Source organism: Lutra lutra, chromosome X (assembly GCF_902655055.1).
Source record: "Lutra lutra chromosome X, mLutLut1.2, whole genome shotgun sequence".
Classification (NCBI taxonomy): Eukaryota; Metazoa; Chordata; class Mammalia; order Carnivora; family Mustelidae; genus Lutra; species Lutra lutra.
The window spans coordinates 66,311,993-66,335,550 of NC_062296.1; the positions used below are offsets into that span (position 1 = coordinate 66,311,993).

Consider the following 23,558-nt stretch of genomic DNA (forward strand, 5'->3'; position numbering starts at 1 on the left):
ATGTGTGTACAGATATAAAGATGGAGGTAGAGATAGGCATAAAGAGAGGGAGAAAGACAGCTAATATTTTCTTCCCATTACCCTGTGGATCATCTTGTCCAGGTGGTTCGAGACCCTTGGAAAAAGCATGACTCTAAGAAGGTCAAAGTCACAGCTCTTATTCCCTTTGGGCTCCCTAGCTTTGATCTGTTCCACAGATTCCAGCTTTGAATCTAGTCTCAAGAGTCTGAACATGTGTGGACACTGAATGAGAGCGGACGGGCTGGATCTCCCAACTCCACCAACTGTTCTTGGTAAGAACGGAATACGGAACACTCCAGTAACCGAAGGGAAGTTGGTCTGTCCCGGGGAACTGTGGGAAGGACGTGAGATCTCAGCTTTCGCCCTCACCTGAGACTCATCCCAGCCCGTGAGATAGATGTTATAGCTGAGGAAGCCGGCGTTGTTCCTCTCCTGCATCTGGGTCTCTAGAAGCTGCAGCAAGTCTGCAAACCACTCAAAGGCGTGTGTGTCCCGGCACAGCCAGTAGAAGTATATCTGCAAAAGGCCTCATCAGAATGGACAGACGGGTTTCTACCCAACCCAACCCCAACCTTTCCCTGTTTCCCTAGAAACATAGGTTTTCAGAAAACTCTGGACATCTCACAAGCTAGCTCACATGAACTTGCACAGGCCTTTACCCCATGGGGCAGTAAATACCTTGGTCTCAGAAATGCATGGCTTAGGAAAACAACATCAGCTCAGCGCTTTCCCTCCGGGTCTGCTCTTGACCACCTCAAATCCCTGGCTTCCTTTGTCCCGCCTCTCAGAAAGCCCAAGGGGCTCTAGGCTAGCTTCACTGCCCGCTAATGCCAGACATTCCTGAGTTCCTGGGGTTGGGGGGGGGGAGCTGCTCTCCCCATACCTTCTCCATGTAGCAAAGAGAGAAAGGGGAGAATAAAAAGTCACCGTATGCTCAATGTCCCTATTCGAGGTTATCTCTAAAGTGATTCGAATGACTCATGTTTTATTCAAGATGTCCTTTACTGGGCAACGAAACCAAATTTACATGTGACCAAAAAAATGCCCTGGGAATTTACTCTGAGGAGATACCCGTAAGAAAATAAGTACAAGTTTCATGAAAGGGCGTGTTTCCTGCCCTCCCCTTGCAAAAAAGAAAAAATAAAAGGTATTGGGGGACCGGAAAAGGAATCAATCTCAATATCTAATACAGGATGATAGAAAAATGATTCTGTACCCTCTCGATGGAACATAAAGGAATCATTAAAAAGAATCATTATAAAGCCTGTGACAACACTGAAAAAACACTATGTTTTTGGGCGCCTGGGTGGCTCAGTGGGTTAAGCCGCTGCCTTCGGCTCAGGTCGTGATCTCGGAGTCCTGGGATCGAGTCCCGCATCGGGCTCTCTGCTCAGCAGGGAGCCTGCTTCCTCCTGTCTCTCTGCCTGCCTCTCTGCCTGCTTGTGATCTCTCTCTGTCAAATAAATAAATAAAATCTTTAAAAAAAAAACACTATGTTTTTTTTCGAAAAAGTATACATACTCAATATTTACAACTTTCCAAGAGTATGTAAACACGTGAGAAAATATTGGACGAGAATCCACAAAAAGGGTAGCTACTGCGTTAGGGTTGCTAACACTTTCCGTCCCCACTACCTTTCTTCCCAATTTCTTCTAATGCTCTCCAAGTGCAGTATATTACTTGCAATAATAGATCTGCTTATTTATAAACACATTTGACTTATCAAACAGCCCTTTTATGAGAAGTCTCTCTCTCTGGAACCACCCGGAACTTGTCTTCACTTCCTTTGGTCTCCAGCCAGCCTCTGCCCGGAAGGCTCTCTCCCACTTTGCTGGGCCGAGGGGGAGGATTGCCCCCAGCCCTCCGAAAAAAACGAAGGGACTCACCTTTTTGAGTCTCAGATTGGTGGCGTTGTTGCAGTATTTGTACCAGACAGACTTGAGAATGGATGCAAAGGGTGTGACCCCAATCCCTGCTCCCACTAACATCACCACCTCATAACTGAACACATCTTCACTGGCTGTGCCGAAGGGCCCGTCCACAGCTATCCTGCAGGAAGCGTGTGAGGAGATGGTTAGAGGGTCACCTCGCACTGCAGAGTAGGATGGGGCACAGCTTATGTCACACCAAACTGGGACAATGTATCTACAGGGCACACTCTTCTATGAAATGGCTTTCAACTTGGTGTCAACATTGTGATTCGAAGTAAGAAGAGGAAGTTTTAGCTAACTGAAAACATTTGGTAACTCTCAGGGGCATTTTTTTTTATCTCTCCACCCTTTCACCTACCACCCCCCCACACACACATACACACACACCTGTACCTCTTGCCAGGGCATTCCACAGTTGAAATTCCTGCTTACATTGCACGCTGAAGTAAAGTGCAAATTTTCTGTCATAGCATCTTGTGAATTTAATATCTTCACTTTTCATTTGTCTATTCATTGAGTCAAGCAACAAGATTTTCTTGAGCATCTACTAAGGGCCCGGCACCATCTCAGGCACATGGGAAGAAGGGGGCAAAGTGGATAATATATGGCATTTACCCTCAAATAACATAGGTCAATTAAATTTTAAGAATATCCTTGATGGGGCATCTGGGTGGCTCAGTTGGTTAAGCAACTGCCTTCAGCTCAGATCATCATCTCAGGTTCCTAGGATCAAGCCCCATGTCGGGCTCCTTGCTCATCGGGGAGCCTGCTTCTCCCTCTCACTCTGCCTGCTACTCTGCCTGCTTGTGCACTCTCTCTATCAAATAACTAAAATAAAAATTTTAAAAATAAATAAAACAAACATATCCTGATGAGATGTGTTCCCTCTATCTTTAAAAAAAAAAAAAGAAGGGGCACCTGGGTGGCTCAGTGGGTTAAGCTGCTGCCTTCGGCTCAGGTCATGATCTCAGGGTCCTGGGATCGAGTCCCGCATCGGGCTCTCTGCTCAGCAGGGAGCCTGCTTCCCTTCCTCTCCCTCTGCCTGCCTCTCTGCCTACTTGTGATCTCTCTCTGTCAAATAAATAAATAAAATCTTAAAAAAATTTTAAAAAAGAATATCTTTGATACACTATAACTTCGTTTGTTAGAAAAGTTAATATACCTTGGCCTTGACCCTTATATATTTAAAGGAATTTGGGAACACTCATTACTAATATTTGATTCAAGTATTTTCTATTTCACACAAGACTTCTAAGTATATGCTTAAACACACCACACACATAAAATGGGGAACACTGACATAGCTACCTATATTTGTAGAACTTGTGTGTTTGCTCACGCCCAGGAGACAGTGTAGTGAGAGATGGGAAAAAGGGAGCTATTGGGGGACAGTTTTTGTGAACTTGTACACTTCTGTAAATATGCTCTTTGCACTTACTTAGGTAGTTTCCAAGCATCCTGAAACTCCTGCTTATCACAGCCACAAGCATTGAAAAGTCCTTCCGTCCAGTCCCCAACGATCCGAATATGGATGCTGAAGAAGTCTTCCTCAGGGGCGGAGGTCAGTGTGAAAGGGTGCCACTCCAGCCTGGACACCTTGGGGCACTTGACAAAAATGTATTGTCCCACCTCCATCTTGAATCCCTTCTTCTTCATCTGTAGCTCGATGGTTTTGAAAGGGTGAGTGACCACCTACAAAACAAAACATGTCTCTGGGGGGCACCTGGGTGGCTCAGTGGGTTAAGCCTCTGCCTTTGGCTCAGGTCATGGTCTCAGGGTCCTGGGATTGAGCCCCGAATCAGGCTCTCTGCTCAGCAGGAAGCCTGCTTCCTCCTCTCTCTCTCTCTCTGCCTGCCTCTCTGCCTACTTGTGATCTCTCTCTGTCAAATAAATAAATAAAATCTTAAAAAAAATGTCTCTGGAAACTACAATTTCCCCCAAATACTTGTCTTTTCAGTGTCCATATGGACAAAAGGCTGAGCTAAGATGCTCCCACACATCCCCTCTGCAAGCCCAAAGAGGCATTTCCTCGAGTGCATGCATCTCACCTCTCCTGGTTTGTCCTCAGCTGGAGCCCATGGCCTGCCAACTCCCAGACATTTTCCCAACCCACTCCCTGGAGGATCCACTGAGGCCGCAGCTGCAACCGACTGAGGGCCATTCATTTCCTCCCCAAGCCTGGCCATCTTTCCTTTTACAGGCTCATCTCCTCAGAACATGCCTCCATCAACACTGTGTCTGCAACTCTCTGTCTCCAAGTCTTTGCCAGGGAGTCCGGCCTAAGATATCAGCCTACTGTGATATTTTTTCTCCAAAAAGTCAAGGCACGTGCTATAAACAGGAAGAAGAGATGGCTGCCTGCTCAGCCTTCCTGTCTCCCCAGGGGATGATCGAGAGCCTTGGCAGCTGGATAGAAGAAGGGGACCCTATTGGCTGGCAATATAGCAACATCCCCCAAACCCAGCCAAATGTACTCGTCTTTGTCCTGAGTCATACCTTGAACCTGCCTGATTGTATGCATTGTGTTTACATTTCTACCTATCTGGGAAGTACATCATCGGTCTATCCCAAAGTCCGCTCCCACCCACCCATTGCCATCCTCATTCTCCATGTGTACAAGGGTTCATGACAGCTTTGTTTGTAACAGCAAACAATTGGAAACAGTCCAAACACCCATCTGCTGGTGAGGTGGTAAATAATTAAAAAAAAAAAAAAAAGCAGTCCAATGAAAAGCTGTCATTACAATACAGAGAGCAATACATCGTTTCTGGGACAATTTCTGAGATACCGAGGACTTTCTATGTACAACTAAAAAACAAACCAAGGGGCATCAAGGCAAAGAAAAATCAATAGAAACAAAATTGCAGCTCCCTAAGTGTTGACTGAGGGTGCCAAGCTTTTCTTTCTATGAGTGAGGAGGGGTAAGACAGGAAATCCTTTCAATAAATATTGCCAAGCATTTCCAAAACTTGTGGTTTCACTCCATCTTAAATGATTAAGCAGTACCCAACATCCTTTCATCACCGAAATAAAGAATCTTAAAGCTTCATTTGAAGCCAAAAAATAAAAAACGACAAAAATTATTTTGAAAATGATGTTTACCATGTTGCAATTTTGTATGGTGAGAACATTCTTTTGGCTGCCCCAGGTGAAACTGGGATTAAACGAAATAAAACACACTAGCAGAACTGACACCTTGTTTCTTAGTTGTTTTTTACTTTTTTTTTTTTTTGAGAAGAAAATGAATATCTGTTTTTATGAGAAGAAAACGAGTTTCTATTTTCTCCACAGGAAAACAGATTCGTTTTTAAAATATGCTCGAGGGAAATACTTGCCTGCTTAGTCGGGTCTAGCCTAGTAAGGGAAATTTTGTGGCAGCCTTTTTTTGCTCTTCTGTGGGCTTTTTCTTTTCATACAGTATAAGTATCATAAAAGGAGAACTGCTATAGCTTCCTATATTTCATGATTTCCAGTACCAGCTGGACTAACTTTACTCTGGCCTTGCACAGATGCCAAGAAAGAAAAGCTAGGGAGGGTAGGGAGAATTCATGTGTTTTGCAAGAATAACCCATACTAGGCTTTTAGTAAACACTTTTTGAACTGTATTGAGTTGAATTCAATTTTATTGGATGAAACTGGTTTTGTCTCTTGTTTCCTGAAACTATAACCAGGAGTTTGTATTTCTATTTATTGAGTCGGATATTTATTTAGTTAGTAATGAGAAGCAGCAGAGAAACAAAATGCATGATATTCTGTGACGACATTCACGGTACAGGAAAGGAGGTAAAGGGAGACCAAGAAAACTACCTCCACCTCAATCAGACCTGCCCTTGGCTCCCTGGTTCTTTTGGCGTCTGAGTGTTTTAAGGCTCAGTGTGTACCCTTTTGAACTCACGTGTTTTGCTTCTTCACTCTTACCTGCTCACGTCATCACTGGATGCCACTGGATGCTCCTCCTCTCTCTCTCTCTCTCTACATACACACCCACACCCACATGTACGTGTGCGCATGCGCACGCACACACACACACACACACACACACACACACGCTGAGAGAGAGAGGAAGAGAGAGATTTATTCATGCACACAAAACAGTCGGCTTTATTTTTCAACAGAAAATGTTAATTTGTACTTCCCCCGGTTAAAAGGTTCAACCATCATCAAGCTAAGTACACCAACTGAGTTCAACCATAGCTCTTCTCTCTGCTCTACATTTAATCAAAAGAAACCGGGGCGCCTGGGTAGCTCAGTGGGTTAAGCCACTGCCTTCGGCTCAGGTCATGATCTCAGGGTCCTGGGATAGAGTTGGGCTCTCTGCTCAGCAGGGAGCCTGCTTCCCTCTCTCTCTCTCTCTGCCTGCTTCTCCATCTACTTGTGATCTCTCTCTGTCAAATAAATAAATAAAATAAAATAAAAAAAGAAACCAAGTGAAAGACAGCTCTGATCAATGGTACAGACAACTTGGGTAGATTTGTCCATGATATAGTTAGATACAATTAGTTATTCTTAAAGCAGACAATACCTTGGTGATGACCACCTTCTGTTGAGATCGCCAAAACCGTACCAGCCTCTCACAGAGATACAGAAACATGGGACCCACTATCCATTTCCACGTCTGTAATCAGAGCAAAAGATGAAAATGGTATGTATTAGGGGGTAAGAACTAATAAAAGATTAATGGGAATGAAACATTTCCAAAGTCAAGTTAATCTTTGTAAGCTTGTTTAAATATCTGATATCCGATAGGTAAATTTCTTATACAACAGAATGCACGAAAAATATCGAAAGTTAAAATAAAATCTTAAGCCAATAGAAATGAGCATTGTCCTTGGCCACATTGGGGAACTTTATCTACAGTATAAAACTTTCCCAAGAGGAACTGCCCACAAGAATGGGATTTCCTCCTGGTGTTGCAACAGCTGTTGCAGTAACCCTACAGCAGAACAAGATTAGTTTCAGAATTAACATTTCTCTTAAGGATAGCATTTCAACAACACCATATTTTTTAATGCAACATTGTAGTTGCTTTCTCTCAACCGTGTAGTCAAAGCTTAATCTTTTGCAAGATAAGAAATTTCATGCAAGAATTTAGCTGTTTCTCCAACATCCTCGTGAGTTCTGGGAGCTATGCAATGCACCTGCTGAACAGGGACAAGGCCAAAGATTTTCAGATTTCTTTAGATTCTTCTTTTGTCAGAATCTTCAATGCTTCACCACACTGGAATTACCCTGTAGTATTACTGGCTATATGAAAACCTTTAGGGTAAACAGATCCATCCTGGGACTCCATCAGTTAGGTTCCCAGTTTAATACCTAAAGTAGTAAAGAGCTTTAGGAGGCGATATCATTTAAAAGATGGCATTTCTGGGGCGCCTGGGTGGCTCAGTGGTTTGAGCCGCTGCCTTCGGCTCAGGTCATGATCTCAGGGTCCTGGGATCGAGTCCCGCATCGGGCTCTCTGCTCAGCAGGGAGCCTGCTTCCCTCCCTCTCTCTCTGCCTGCCTCTCTGTCTACTTGTGATCTCTCTCTGTCAAATAAATAAATAAAATCTTAAAAAAAATAAAAATAAAAGATGGCATTTCAGAATGGATTCCAAGAAAAAGAAATCACAAAGGGCTTCCTACAGTCTCACTTATGATCTTTCTATTATATGTTTTGAGGTAACTTTAGATTGGAAGTTGAGAGCACCTGAATGTCCCCACCTCCCACCAAAATTAAAGACTATCTGCCCTGAAAGTCAGATATATTCTGCTGAATAGTTTTCATGGCACAGGTTTTCAAAAGAGCCTGGCACCACCCATCTATTTCCTGGGCACTGCAGTGGTGCTCCATCGAATGGAATGAGGTGTTGGACATCGCCTCTACTCGCAGAAACCCAGAAGTTCCTTTGAGGTAGAAGCCTGTTAAGTGCCCTGATTCCAGTTGTCTTCAAGGAAGTGTGCCTTCCCTTAACCCATAAGAGGACCTGCAATACAGTTCCTTTTCTACCCTTTCCATCGATGTGTGCATGTACCGGGGGCAGTTTGTTGATACATCTGATTGCTTTCACTAATGAGCAAGGATGCTTAAAGATATTAAGTCCCTGGACAGCAGACTGTGTCTTAGAAGAAGAAAATTCCTATGTTAAGAGAGTAGGAAAAAAGAAAGGAGAAAATGGGGTAGGACTTTTGCCTTTACATTATACTGTGCTTAAAAAAAAAAAAAAAAAAAGAATAATCCTGTTCGGAAGCCCTGTACCAACGTTGATTTTTGCCTAGCTTTATACCAGTGGTTGGCATGGTAACCAATAAAGTACACTGCTTGTCAATGGAGGAAAATAAATGAAGAACACAGGGCCCACTTCTCAACGGAGAGAAGATATTGAGAATACATAAAACTTTGCAGAGCACGCAACAGGAGCGCCCAGCGGAAAGTGAATATTCTACCATGTTTTCCCTTGGTCATCCTTGCCATACTCTTGTGTTGGTATAAACCTGGCTGTCCAGTGTCCTTTATGTGGTGCAGACATGGCCCCCTGATACTTAAAGGCAGCCCTATGTGTTACTTCATCAGTTTCCTTCCCAGCTTTGAAAGCTGTACAGAAAGTCTTACTTCGTGGTATCTGAAAAGGCCCTAAGCTCCTTATGAGTGATTATCTGAGCTATCCAACTCAGCTCAGATGGAATCCCTCTGGAAATCATTAACTAGTATTACTGTGGCCCTCACATCCAGAAGAGAAGAGATGGAATTTCTTGAACCCCCAACAGCACTTCCAAAAACAATGCTTTTCCAAGTTTTATATCAGGTTGTTCGTAATAGACCAATGCAATCCTTACCTTTCAAGAAATAATTCTAGACAATAAGTATAGGAGAAAAAAAGTAGATACTTATAACATTCTAACAGTTCCGTCACATTCGTAACAGACAGCTCTATGACATTTGTACATATTTCTGATACACAGTTGGAAGATTATTGGTAAAGAAATTATAATTGTAACAATGAACTATACATACCATAGGAGGGTTCCCAGCGAACTGTGGGATTGCACATTTTCCTGGTTTTCCCCATTCTGAGGGGTCTTTGTCACACTTTTCAGGGTTGTCTTTGTCTAAACTCTCTTGGGTTTGCTGGCGAACAATTCGCCTGGGGAGGAAATGTAAGTTCAGACCATTTAGTAGCAAGAAACTAAGTTCTTCGTTTTTTGAGAATCTGGGCATATTTGAAGTATTCTAGAATGGATCCTGTACTTCCTACTTAACAGTAATATCTCATTGACCCTTCTGAGTAGATTCGAGGAAGGGAAAGAAAATATGTCTTCTTCAGCAATAGAAAAAACATTAGTACAATGGCACAAAGAATACGTAAGTTTTGAATCATCGATACTTGTTTTCTTAAAGGGAGCATTTGTGCTTCTGTTTCAAGTATTATTTCCATTTACAAACAAACAGACCAAAACAGGAAAATTGTAAATCTAACAGAGCAAGTACTCGCCCATACAGTGCCTTTGCGGGAATTACAAAGAGATGTCCCCTCTGTGAGGACAGTCCTAGAAGCAAAGAGCTTGGCCAGCAAAGCACAGGGGAATTTTACATGCCACGGACAGGCGCCCCTGTGTGGTTGACCATCACACACAGTAGCTCTGAGGCTTAATCCAAGCACTTCATCTGATGTTCCGAAACTGTCTCAATGAAACTGAAATCAATTTAAGGAGACTTTGCAGAGACTCAGACATTCTCACAGATATCGACACTAATGGTGCGTCCTTGGAGGCACTAAGAGCCTGGTCATTTCCATTCCATAGATTTCAGCTGAGCAACTGCTAACACACAAGACAATATGGGTTTAGTGGGACCAGAGGAAAGCAGATGCAAAGTCAGGTGAGTCATGTTCCTGACCTCAAGGAACGTAAATGGCAGGGTCTTCAGAAAATATACTAAGAGACACAGAAGGCCCCCTTTGTAGTAGCTGTATGGGGGACCTAAAATGTGGTGTGCCATGTGGTATATTCTGTGAATGTTTTAATCCAAGGCTGTCAACCATCCTTTTCTACCCTGGGCCTCGAGGCCGAGAGTTACCATGTACTGAGCATCTATTATGTGCCAGGCCAGAGGAAAGTTACTCTACACAAATTATCTCAGCTGTACCCCCATAACAAGCCTGAATGGTAAGTACTGGCACCCCCACTTGACATACGAGAACGCCAAGGCTTAGAAAAACTGGTAACAGAAAGTGAATTGTAACAGAAAAGCAGAATGATTTGGAGAAAACAACTTTGGGCCCGTCAGACAGCCTTGGTTTCAAATCCCAGGTCCACTCCTTGATAGTTTGGTGGCCTTGGGCAAGTTATTTAACTTCTTCTGTGCCTCAGTTTCTTCAGTTGTAAAATCGGTCTAGTAATACCTAACTAAACATGTATTTTAGTAATCAATTGACCTGTTGTGTAAAATATGCCAGCACAAAGTAAGAGTCCCACAAATGATAATTGTCAAAATTCCTGAGGGCCAAGTTCACATGGGGAGTAAGTGAGAGAAAACAAATTGGATTCTCCCCTCTTCTCTGTGCCAGGACCAGAAGTCAGAAAACCTGGATTTTAATCCCAGTTCAGCTGCTGCCTTGGCCATGAGACTGTGAGCAGCCAGCCAGCCAGTGTAGGTGGCAGATTCTCTTCAGATGCCGAGTGGGGCAAATTCACATCCTCGCCTGCTCCAAAGGAAAATGCGTCGTTGTGAAACTATACAGACATAAAGTGGGGGGATTACTAAGCTAGGGAGGGGAAGAGACTCATTTTTTTGTGTCTGGATTCTCTGAAACAGCTGGGTTATGACCAAATCCCATTTAAAGATACTCATTTGCTTTAAGAGAGACCAGAGTTCTTTGTCTACACAGATTTTTCAGAGCTTACAAAGGGTTGATCAGGGGTCAGAGTCAGCAAGTCGGTCAAGAATGCATATGAGTAATTGCCCAATGCTGCTTCTTCCCACCCTTTCCCTTTTCACACTTAGGTCTTAGGCACCTCCAGGCCAACTTGGCTCCCAGGAGAGTCACTGAGCCTTGAGCATGTGCTGTCCTGATGCTTAGTTACGTGGAGCCCCAAACCCACCAGGGGACTTCCCCAGGCCTGCTTTTGTGTGCAGGTGGGAGAATCAGCTGCTGTGAAACAGCATAAAAAGGAAACCCGGTATAAAATGGGATTCCCCATAAGACCTACTGTGCCAACCACACGTGCAGGCACTGTGACTCTCTATGAGGATATTTGTCACCACTGGCCTGAGACCACCTGGGCCCCAGTCCCCCAGGACATGGGGATGTGAGTGTATCTCTAGAATGAGTGCCCGATAGAAGTGAGCTCTTACCTTTATTGTGTTAGAATGCTGGAAGGCAATAACCGTGTATGTTTCCTTCTAGTATTGCCCACCATGCCAGAGAGCAGTCCTCATGCACCGTAAGTAATCAATACATGTCCAGCTTGAATCGAAGCTCACTGAACTACAGCAAACCCTGTCACCTGGTTAATCAGGTGCCCCTCTAGTTTGGGAGTTTGTCTAATTTAGTAGAGATTGAGCCATAAGAATATCACTGCAGACATCCAAGGCCCCTCCAGCACCCTTAACGTGTTTCACACCCTTGCAGAGGTACTCAAACATTGGTGCATTTTTCAAGCTTGTTAGAATGAACTGCCTTAATAATAGCTATTGTTAAATTACCACAGAAATAATAGCTATTCATCGGGTGCAAGAAACTGAAATGCTGCTGAGTGGTCTCTGTCCAACTGACCTCTGGTGTCCCCTCATATTCCCTCAGCAGACAGACTCGCCACACACAGACTAGGTCACGGTGCCTCTGACAGCATCACACCTAGAAACTAAAGGATTTAAACACTCACTCAGCTCCATGGATGGCGAGGCCAATGAAGAAGATCACAAAAAGATGGTGCGTGTACCAAAACACTTCAAAGTAAGACCTCCGGATGGTTTTGGCAGAGGAGGTGATAATTAGTATGAGGCACAGGGTGATCACGATACCAGTGATGCCGGCTACGCGGGTCACAGCCACATACAGGCCTCCCTCAGGATTCTGCAAAATACATACACACACACACACACACACACACACACACACACACACACACACATATTATCCAAAGGCTCTCAAATACAAGACTACCTATTTATAAAGTGTCTGGTGTATAGGCCAATAGGTATTTTCATTCCTCCCTTTCAATACTCCTAACCATCCTTCACAGAGTGAAATAGATTTGGAATAGATATTTCTCAATTTAAAACCATCTTATGTGGTCAAGGTGTCATAGAAGTACTAACTGATAGGCTGAAATAGTTCTAAGGGAGTATTGAACAAATAGTTCTAAGGGAGCCAACTGTAAGATGTCCTAAAAGAGTCTGAGGCTCTTTCTCCCTTTGGTTTGGAAAGGGCCACAGTGCTTAGTGGGCAAATGTATTCTGGACATGCCCCCCATCTTAGGCTGGGTTCCCCTGAAGTAGACAGACCTTGAGATGAGGATTCATGAGTAAGTGATTTTAAAAAGGTGTGCTCCAGGGCGCCTGGGTGGCTCAGTGAGTTAAAGTCTCTGCCTTCAGCTCAGGTCATGATCTCAGGGTCCTGGGATCAAGCCCCGCATCGGGCTCTCTGCTCAGTGGGGAGCCTGCTTCCTCCTCTCTCTCTGCCTGCCTCTCTGCCTACTTGTGATCTCTGTCTGTCAAATAAATAAATAAAATCTTAAAAAAAAAAAAAAGGTGTGCTCCAAAAGACACTGGTAAGAAGATGGGCAACAGGACAGGAAAGAGGAAGAAGTCAAACAAGAGGGTGAGCTCAGGCCAAGTCTTTAGTGAAAGTAGATTCAAAGTTCATCCTGACTCAAGGCAAGGAAGCTGGCCTTTCATGGCCTGCACCCCACAGGTATTGGCTAATGGCTGCCCACAAAGAGGTAGCCATCCAGGCCATTCCAGATCTCTGAGCTTGTGGGCCAAGGAACTTCCGTAGCCCCAGGGTGGTCCTCTGAGGAAGAAAGGCAGGTATCAGCAATTGGAAGTGAAAACACATGGAAAGGTAGGGGGAGCACAGACATAGTACAAGTGGTCCAAAGAGATCCAGGCAGAGCATGACAGCGTCAGCTCACCTAGTATGCTCGTGTTGCCTTCCTTCTATATCACTGTACAATGAACAATATGAAAGAAAAATTATCCCAGAAGTTATAGAAAAGGAATTTCTTTTTCTCTTAGGCAAGTTGTTTCCATCTTGGTCTGAGGAGAATTATTTCTGCAACATTAAGGGACATTTTTTCCTCATCTTTTCTAAACACAAGGAAACATGTTTGGAATTCAGTGTATAATTATGTGACTTGGCCATCTTCCCAAGCCATTGGGCACATGAAGATGACTCAGAGCTTCTCCGTCTGAGTGTAGGAAACTCTAACAACCACCGGAAGGGAAGCAGTCCTTGCTGTGGATACCTCAAATAGCTTTGCCTGGAAGACCTTGGAGTTACTCCCAGTTCACTGTGCTTCCCATGGGACGATAATCAGCAGACATAGGCCACCCCTCAGATGTTGTAGGCAAGAAGGAAGAAAAGCACCTCTTTTGGCTGTCAGCTGGTGGCTAGCCTGGTATGAACCCCGAGGCCAGAGTGTTCCCTAATTCACATAAAGAATCTCATAGAACACCCACATCAGACCAGGTCAGTGTGTGACTGTGAGGGAGTGGGACAAAAATAAGACCACTCCGGAACTTTGTCAGAGCCAAGACAACAACACAAGTGATTGCTGCTAAGATACCCAATCCTAGAAAGACCCCCAGTTCCTGACCATACCTGATGCAGAGCAAATCCTTGCTTCCTTAAACCCTGCCAAAACCACCTGACGGAAGTCCATGTCCTATAAAAACCTCAATGAGCACCTTCCTAGAATGTCCCAGACTTTCTCATGGTGTGAGGCCTCTTTTGCTGCAGTAAGTAATAAACTCAACTTTGTTTGACTAGATATGTGTTCTTGTTTTTCTTTGTCATGGGTGAGCCTGAGTTACTCCAGATTCTACAGGTGAGCATAAGGAACTGGAAAGCATCTAGAGACCCTCTACACATGGGATCAGGAGTGGGGAAGACATTTTCTCTGTACCCACATTCTTAGAAACTACAAACTTTGCCCACTGATGGTCAACTTTTATCATTGTTGGTGCTCTGCCCAAGTAGAGTTCTTCACTCATTGAAATCTAGTCCTCAGTTTTAACGGCCTAGTCTGAATCCAGAAATAGACTTACCGGGATTTCCTCTCGAGCAAAATTGAGGTAAGTTTCACCAGGTTTATCTCCAAGTCTAGAGAGTGCTATTGAATAGCTATCAGATTTGTTGACTCGGGCATTCACACACCACTCCACATTAAACAGATGGGCAATGGTATGAATCGCTGAAGAGGACAGAGAAGAGAAGGGTGCAGTCAATTTTCATGTAAGCTGGGTTTTTGGCTATAGCCCTTGACTATGATAAGATACAGGGAGACACAGGGATGGCCCAGGACACTTAGAAACAAGAACTGGGTCTCCAGGCCAGACAGGCAAGACTAGAACTCTAGTGGATAAGCTATTCTCTAGTTGTGTGATCATACGCAAATCACTTGACCTCTCTGGTCTTGGTTTCCTCATTTGTAAAATGAAGATGTTAAATGACACTATCCTAAAGATCCAATCAAATTCTGAGATTCTACAAAATAACCGTGGTCTCTGAGGATATTTAGGTGTGCTCTCATTGTCTCTCTCCCCCTGATATGTTTATGCTCAAACAAGAAGACTCTCGTGCAATGTATGCCTTTGGCTGGCCCATTCACCTGATTCTGACATTACTCCAGAGAGACAATAACATTCTATTGAACTGATATAAACCAATGGCCACAAGAGCGAATATCTTCTTGAAAATTGCATTCCTTACTTAACAAGCACTTACGTACAACTTCCTGGGTGCCAAGAACTGTTATAAGTGCTTTATAATTATTTAATCCTTATGTGGAGGCAATGATGTAGGTACTGTTAGTACCATCTCATCTTACAGATGAGGAAACCGGAGCATAGATTGCTTTAATATCCCGCCCAAGATCACCAAGCTAGGAAGCAGCAGAATTAAGAATCTAATCTGAGCAATCTGGTACTCAAATTTTTGCTCCTCGCCATTACGCTATGTTGCTTTCTAATAAGATTTTATCATGCATTTTGCTTTTTTTTTTTTTTAAAGATTTTATTTATTTGTCAGAGAGAGAGAGAGAGCGAGCACAGGCAGACAGAGTGGCAGACAGAGGCAGAGGGAGAAGCAGGCTCCCCACAGAACAAGGAGCCCGATGTGGGACTCGATCCCAGGATGCTGGGATCATGACCTGAGCCGAAGGCAGCTGCTTAACCAACTGAGCCACCCAGGCGTCCCTGCATTTTGCTTTTGAACCATCTTATTCACCACAGCTCAGAAAGCCTGCATGATCTACTAATAGAAGAGAAACCCAGGTAAACACTTGCAATGTAAACCTATTTTACTCAAATTATGGGGAAACTCTTTAACGGCAGAGTAAAAGTCTCTTTTGTTCATCACTGCCAATTGCCCAGCACATCACTTATTTGTTAAGTGAATTAGTGAAGATCTGATTAGGGTCCCAAATACATCCCTTCTGCCAACACTGCCACTTTAGTAATTATAATAACACATAATAAAGAATACATACATACATATGTATACCTAGTAGATATATAATAACAATAATAATAAAGGAGACTCTTGGCTGATAAGGGCTATCTTACCCTTAAGATAAGATATCTTCTCAGCTTATGGGTTGTGGTCCCATAGGGTTAGTGCAAGGAATCCGCAAATCTACATGTTCAACCCTAGTATTTTTGTTAATGGATAAATAAAAGCTCTCAGTTCTGGACTTCTTTTTATATTAAAAAGCATGGGGAAGGGTGAGGACACTGGGATTTTGTCAGAAGACCCCAAGATAAAAAATTTTTAAGACTTGAAAGAATAGGGTGCCTGGGTGGCTCAGTCGGTTAAGTGTGACCTTTGGCTCAGGTCATGATCCCGGGGTCCTGGGATTGAGTTCCATAACAGGCTCCTGCTCTGCGGGGAGCCTGCTTCTCCCTCTCTCTCTGCTGCTCCCCCTTCTTGTTCTCTCTTTCTCTCTCTGTGTCAAATAAATAAATAAAATCCTTTAAAAAAAGAGTTGAAGGAATAAATCCTAATATGGCAATGGAAGAAAGAGTGGTGAATATTTTTTAACAGAATTCATTCAAAAGTACAACATATCTTGGTGGGAATGTAAATTGGTGCAGCCACCATGGAAAACACTACAGAGTTGCCTCAAAAAAACTAAAAAAAAGAAATACCATATAATCCAGTAATTATACCCAAAGAAAATGAAAAAAAAGATATATGCACCCTCATGTTTATAGCAGCATTATTTACAATAGCCAAGATATGGAAGCAACCTAAGTGTCCATCTATAGGTGAATGGATAAAGAAGAAGTGGTATTATATATATATATATATATATATATATATATATATATATTCTACTCAGCCATAAAAAGGAATGAAAACCTTGCCATTTGCAACAACATGGGTGGACCTAGAGGGTATTATGCTATGTGAAATAAATCAGACAAAGAAAGACAAATACCGTATGGTTTCACTTATATGTAGAATCTAAAAACCAAACCAACCAAACCAAATGAACCAGAAACAGACTTATAAATACAGACAGCAAACAGGTGGTTGCCAGAGGGGTTGGGAGTGAGGGGATGGGCAAAATAGGTGAAGAAGATTAAGAGATATAAACTTCCAGTTATAAAACAAATAACTCACAGGGGGGTAAAGTACAGCACAGGGAATGTAGTCAATAATAGTGTACTAATTTTGTGTGGTGGCAGACAATAACTCTGTGTATCGTGGTGAGCATTTTATAACATATGTCATTGTCAAATCACTATGTCATACACCCGAAACAAACAGGATGCTGTATGTTAAGTATACTTCAGTTAAAAAATTAAAAAAAAAATACAACATCACCAATCATCACCTGATCTACCTAAAAAGGCTGACCTCTTCTAAAATAAAAGTTATCTAGGAGAAGAGGGAACTGTCTGGTTTCAAGTTTTCTTTGCAATCTCACATATCTTAATCAGCTCACCAGTGTGAAGTGCAATCATCCACGCCACCATTTTATGGAAAGTGAGGTTCCTGTCCAGTTGTCTTCGAATTCTTGTGGAACAGCACTTTGGATTAAGGGGAAAAGAACAAAACAGTAATTGTTATCAAGAAGGTTTTCTGTGTGCCAGATAGTAGATACAGATCATCTCACTTAATTGTCATAACCACCCTGAAAACACTGTCATTCTACGCCTTTGATAGATGAGAAAACAGAGGCTCAGATACTTATAGTCATCTTCCCAAGGTCAACCAGCCAGTGAGTAGCCTACCTGACAGGTTCCTGAGCAACCACACACAAGCACAACCAGCTCAGCCCCAGAAGCCTGGAGAAGTTCGTTGAACAATAAGTGTTAGGTCCCTACAACCAGTCTCTGCATATTTTACCTGGACCTGAAGGAAGAACTCTCTGTCTCTGTGTCTTCTCCATCACTTTTCCCACCCCAGATGTTTGTGAGCTCCCCCACAGTTCCTCACTGGCAGGTAGCAAAGGCTCATCCTTGTGAAGGTGTCAACCAGTAAGTTAAGTGTTAGTTAGGAGAGAGATTCAAGAGTTAGCTCTCCCTGGAATACCGGCGGCATCATAGGAGAGGTGTATGCATTTCACATGACCCTGAAAGTCTAAGGGGGACACAGACTAGTGAACAGCTCTAGAATAAGTGAATAGTTTTAGAACAACACCCTTCGAAGACATACACTGTGGGAGGGAAAAAAATACCCACTCACCTCTGTTGACAGAGACAACATCACAAGGAGATATCATTAACCAAATATTAATAGCAAAAAGAACGATAGGTAGTATTTACAAAGAGCTTGTGCAAGGAGCTGTTTTAAATGTTTTATGTGCATTCTGACTCTTCATTTTTGCATCAGTCCTAGCAGGGAGGAACCATTATTATTACTGTATAACAGGTTAGGGAAAAACCTGTGGGGAGGTAGCCTTAGGTCACATAGTTAATAAGTGGCAGAGTTGGGATTTAAATCTATCAGATGCCAGAGTATCAATATTCTGATATTTCATACCTTGTATGATTACCTTGACACTAAAAATACTATTTTGGTCAGTTCTCAAGTGTGACTGTCCTTCTGATACGTGTTAGAGGATGTGGATTTGAATCTTGATTCAGTTCAATGCCCAAAGTAGAAAAAAACAAACTCTGCCTTATGATTGAATCCAAACTTTGTCCTCCTGAAAACTGGTCAAATGCTTGCTTTGGCTGCTTTGTTTCCAAGTCTAAATGTACTGCCATAGAGATACAGAGAATTGTTAAGGAGAGCCAAGTGCAAAACAAAAGAAAAAAAAATCTTAGTATAAGTACTTAGTATAAGTAATCTAAGTATATCGGGTTCTAAAAATATTAAATTTAATCTAGAGTTGTTTAATATTTGACTTATTATTTTTTTTAAGTAGGCTCCATGGCCAGCATGAAGCCCACTACGGGGCTTGAACTCATGAACCTGAGATGGAGACCTGGGTTGAAATCAGAAGTCAGACACTTAACCAACTGAGCCACCCTGGGCCTGGTGGCTTAGTTATTTTTAATAAAATGTTCTGATTTTATAGAAAAAAATGTAATTTTTAATAAATTTTTAAAATAAAAATTTAATTTTATAAATTTTATAATTTTATAAAATTTTAATTATAAAATTTTATTAAAATTTGTATAAAAATGTAATTTTTATAGAAAAAAAAGGTAATGTGTGGGAAATTGTGCTTACTCCACTATCTCTCAGTTAGCTACATCTACAGAGAACATGGCACCATGAGGGCAGATTCCCGGGACCACAGCAATACTACTAGGGAGGAAGACACAGGATTCCAGAGAAAGGAAGAAAGAATTAGGATTCACTGAATGCTTTCTGTGAGCCAGGCAGTTTACCCATAATCATTATCTCATTCAGTGGCAACGAGATAAGAATGATTGTCCTCATTTTAAGATTAAAAAAATTAAAGTTAAATCTTACATTGGCTGGGATGCAAGTCTCTTTGTCTTTAAGGTTCACACCCTTTTCCACCAAACCAGATGCAATGATATAGTCACTATTACTTTACAAGTCTAAAAAAAACCCAAGACAAGACTTTAAGTACTCAGCTGCAAGGTGATCACAGAAAATAAGGTCAGGGGAAGTGACACTGGGAAGACAGTGCAGCCAAAGAAGGGCGTATTATCAGATCAGCTACCACTGCCATATATCCTACCATATCATATATCATATCATACCATGGTCTCTTTGATTAGAGGATTCTGAGAGCTATAGAAAATGCTCCAGAGGTTTTCTTTTCTTTTTTCTTTTTCTTTTCTTTCTTTCTTTCTTTTTTTTTAACCCGAGGCATTAGAAAGTTTAGGAATTCATCCCTCGACTTCCAACCGTCACAGGCCAAGGGCTGGTGCCAGGGCGTAGATTTCCGGGCCTTTCAGGCTTGCCCCAGGAAAGGGCCAAAAGAAAATCCTCAGGCAGAGAATGAGTGGGGCTAGCAGAAGGCAGCAAGCCCATGCACTATAGAACCACAAGTGTGGAGGGAACATGACTGAAAAACCAACAGCATCAGCTACAACTAAGTGTCCATGGCTGAAGGTGGGCCATGACTCAGGCTCTCAGAACAAGGGTTTCCTGTTTGAAATCACTTAGTTCACATTTCTGTTGGTGAAAAATTGTCTTTGGTTTTTTATATAGCCTTGTCATCTTTTCTGTTTATTTCAAATGCTGTACATTGTCTTACTACTTTATATTCTTTACAATTTTAAAGAAATATCTTTTTCCTGTTTCCCAATTGCTAGGTTCCTCCATAGTTTCTTGGAGTCCTTGTAGCAGGCAGAATTCAAAGATGATCTCCAATGACATTATATAATATCTTCCCTTTGAGTGGGGCTGGGACCTGAACTGTGAATACGATGGGATGTCACTCCTGTGACTTTGTTACATTATATGGCAAAAGGAAATTTGCAGAGGTAATGAAAGTTCCAAGTCGACCTTAAGAGAAAATTATCTGCGTGGGCCTGAGCCAATCACATGGCCCTTTAAATCTGGGTCCAGAACTCAGAGACTGAAGAACTCAGAGATTCAAGGCATGAGAAGTATTTGGTGCAATATTGCTGGCTTGAACATGGAGGAGACCCGATGGAAGGAATACAGAGACTTTCACGATCTGAGAGCAGGCCCTGAATGGCTCTCAGCAAGGAGACAGGAACCTCAGTCCCACAACTGCAAGGAACAGAATTTTGCCAACAAGAATGAGTTTGGAATATTTTTACCCGGGGTTTCCATTTGAGAATTCAGCCCACTTGGCACCTTGACTTCAGCCTTGTAACATGCTGAGCAGAGAACCCAACCAAACACAGGAGGCTGCACTTCTCACTGACAGAACTGTTGGCTAATAAATTGTGGTTGTTTTAAGCCACTGAATTTGTGGCAATCTTTTACACAGCAACATATAATTAATATAGTCCTTATTGGAGTGATGGAATACATTTGGAGTCTTAAGACTGAGAGAATGGGAACAGTAGGATCAGAAATCAGTACTGAATTAAAGTTCATTCCAATTTTAGTATATGTGCTGCTGAAGCGAGCACTGAATTAAAGTTCAGAGGACAAGTTCTGCCCAACTTGCCATCAGATATACATGTGTTGGATCTCAGTCCTACAATATGGTCAGTTTCTAACTTCCTCACCTATGTATTTATCATAGTTCTTCTCTCATAAGTCTGTTTCCTAGATTCACTAAGAGGTGTTTAATAAATATTTGAGGGGGTTTTTTGGTATCATTATTTAACTTTTCAGCTCGTATGGCTTGGCTCCCCAGCTAGAAATTAAGCTTCCTATATGCAGAGCAATGTATCATATGCTTCAAAAAAAATATCTCTTAGGGCACCTGGGTGGCACAGTCGGTTAGATGTCTGGCTCTTGGTGTGGCTCAGGTCCTGCTCTCAGAGTCATGAGATCAAGCCCCACATCAGGTTCCACACTCAGTACAGAGTCTGCTTAAGTTTCTCCCACCCTCTCCCTCTGCCCCTCCACCATCCTCTACATGCCCTCTCTCTCTCTTTCTCCAAAATAAATAAATCTTTTTTTAAGTCCCTTGATAATTATTTGGTTAAATGAATTACATTTTCACTGTTCTAGAACCTAAGATGATTATTCTAAATCTGTAGTGATGTATTTATCCACATATCTATACTTGCCACATGGTTTTCTTTTCTACTTTCTGACAAACTGTTTTGAAATTTTGGTGGGGGTGCGGTAATACACTGGCTTCTGCATGCTGAATTTGAAGAAAAGAATATGGTTTTAATGTGGCCTCTACAGTGTCTCCATAGTTCTACTTTATCATCATCGATATAGATCATCCAAAATGCGGAACAACAGATTCTGATGCCACCATCAGAAATTGAATTGAATGCTTAAGAAATAAAAGGTCCATTTGTAATACTCTGATCATAATAGGTAATTTTTTAAAAGCTAGTTGATATGAAACACATACATCTTAAAAAATGAAAAAATATAGGCCATTAGTTACTAATGGGTCATTGGAATGGATCTCACTGAGGCACAAATCCTTAGTTTTTCCCAGCCGCCCTCTATGATATGCTCAGGATGCCCCCCACTGCCGAAAAAAAAAATCCAAAGAGAAGTCACAAGTCATGTTTATATGGGGCTTCCAAATACAATTTCCTCACCATTTCCTAAAATGAGAGCAAGGCAGGTGGTTGGTGGAGTGGGAAGGAAGAGCTTTGCTGCCTGTGACCACCCAGGGCTTGTTTGTTCCTCCTAATCACACAGATACCATTTTTATGCTTTTCAGTCACTTCTGAATTATTGCCAGCTACCTCCTAATTACGCAAGTTGCCATGATGTCCCATGGCTTCCTCACTGAACTACCCCTTTGCCATTGACTTCTAAAGGGAAGTTTCTCTTTTACTGTCACCTAGAGCCTAGCCTGAACTCACTAGGCTAACATTCAAGTGTAAGGGAGATTATTGCATCATCTCAGCAAATTTCTATGCTGCGTTCAAACCACAGAGAAAAAAAATTTTTTTGAAGATAAAGATTTTATTTATTTGAGAAAGTGAGAGAGGGAGAGTGGGGAAGAGGTCAGAGGTAGAGGGAGAAGCTGAGCAGTGAGCCCAGTGTAGGGCTCCATCTGAGGACCCCAGGATCATGACCTGAGCTGAAACCAAGAGTTGGACACTCAACCCACTGAGCTACCCAGGTGTACTGAAAAAATACTTTTTTTTTCAAGTGAGAAATGGAACCAAAAAGGAGTGCATATTTAATGGGATATAACATGAGTTTCTGTAACATGACCATTACAGAAACTTAAAAGTTCTATTTTATGTACACCTGGTCTCGCCACACATGCCACGAATTCACTTAAATTTGATGTTTATAAGCAATTTGGGGGAAATTACAAAATCCACCCTTGAGTCTATAGAACTCAGGCAAAGAAGTTGCCAGTGATGTCCAAACCTGGTGTCAGCAGGGTATGTGATGAGTAAGAACCTCAGTTTACTTGTATAGCACTGTTGATAGCTTTGAAGTCACATGTTTCTTCTCTATCCCTTCCATAAAACTCTAAGCTCCTTGAGTTTTACTCTTCACTCACCATGTGTCACCAGTACCTAGCACACAGCTGGCAGTCAACAAATGTTTGTTGACTGACAATTCAGCAGCTGACAGCTTAGTCAATTAATATACTTTTGGAATGTTATATTCATTCTTACAGTTGCATTGTCTCACTTGCTTTTCAGCTAAAAACAACAACAACAACAACAAAACCCAACCCATGCAACAGGAAGTCCAAGAGACTTCCCTACACCATGTGGTTATACAGAGCCCCACTGACGGCCTCTGACTGTCAGACTATATAAGGTTACAGATAAGAGCTGACTCTCTCACCTTCCTTTTTCTTTCTGAAGACTGAGACTCCAATCGATTAGAATTCAGTTTCTACATGGCAAGGTAGGGATTACTAAGCCCCATCATTCCCCATTCCATGCAACAAAGCAGGCTGAGAGCCTTTGCCTTTACCTTCCCCAGGGTGGGCCAATACTGGGGCTTTATTTCTTCAAATAATCAGAAGGGTTATAAAGCAAAGTCTAACTGGTTAAGACCACTAGAAACTGAATGGAAGTTCTGTGACTGTGCAGTCTGCGGGACGTCCTACTGGCAAATCCTTGAAGTGACAACAACCTTGTCATTTCTGGTCTGTGCTATTCAGCATGCTCCAGCATTCACATATATGGTGGACTTTTGAAGACCGTCATACGACGCGAAGGCGGTTTTGAGTTTCGGTGGCACATAGGAAAGTGAATGGGCTCTCGGGACACAAAGAGCAGGTTTAAATTCCAACATTGCCATCTCATTTCATCCCCGTGTCGCTGACTTGACATACAGCTGCTATGAGGCGAGCTCTACGAAGACTCGGTAGGGGGCCGCTAT

General features: G+C 42.3%; 1 protein-coding gene across 1 annotated transcript in view; it reads right to left on the reverse strand.

Moving 5' to 3' along the window:
- Positions 1–23,558, reverse strand: part of LOC125091990 (cytochrome b-245 heavy chain) — a 35,542-nt gene that overhangs the window by 5,662 nt on the left and 6,322 nt on the right. The window contains 8 exon segments of the mRNA XM_047716194.1: positions 391–537; positions 1,908–2,070; positions 3,391–3,644; positions 6,475–6,567; positions 8,945–9,074; positions 11,815–12,005; positions 14,201–14,346; positions 17,104–17,188. Of these exon segments, the coding sequence (XP_047572150.1) occupies positions 391–537; positions 1,908–2,070; positions 3,391–3,644; positions 6,475–6,567; positions 8,945–9,074; positions 11,815–12,005; positions 14,201–14,346; positions 17,104–17,188 (1,209 nt within the window).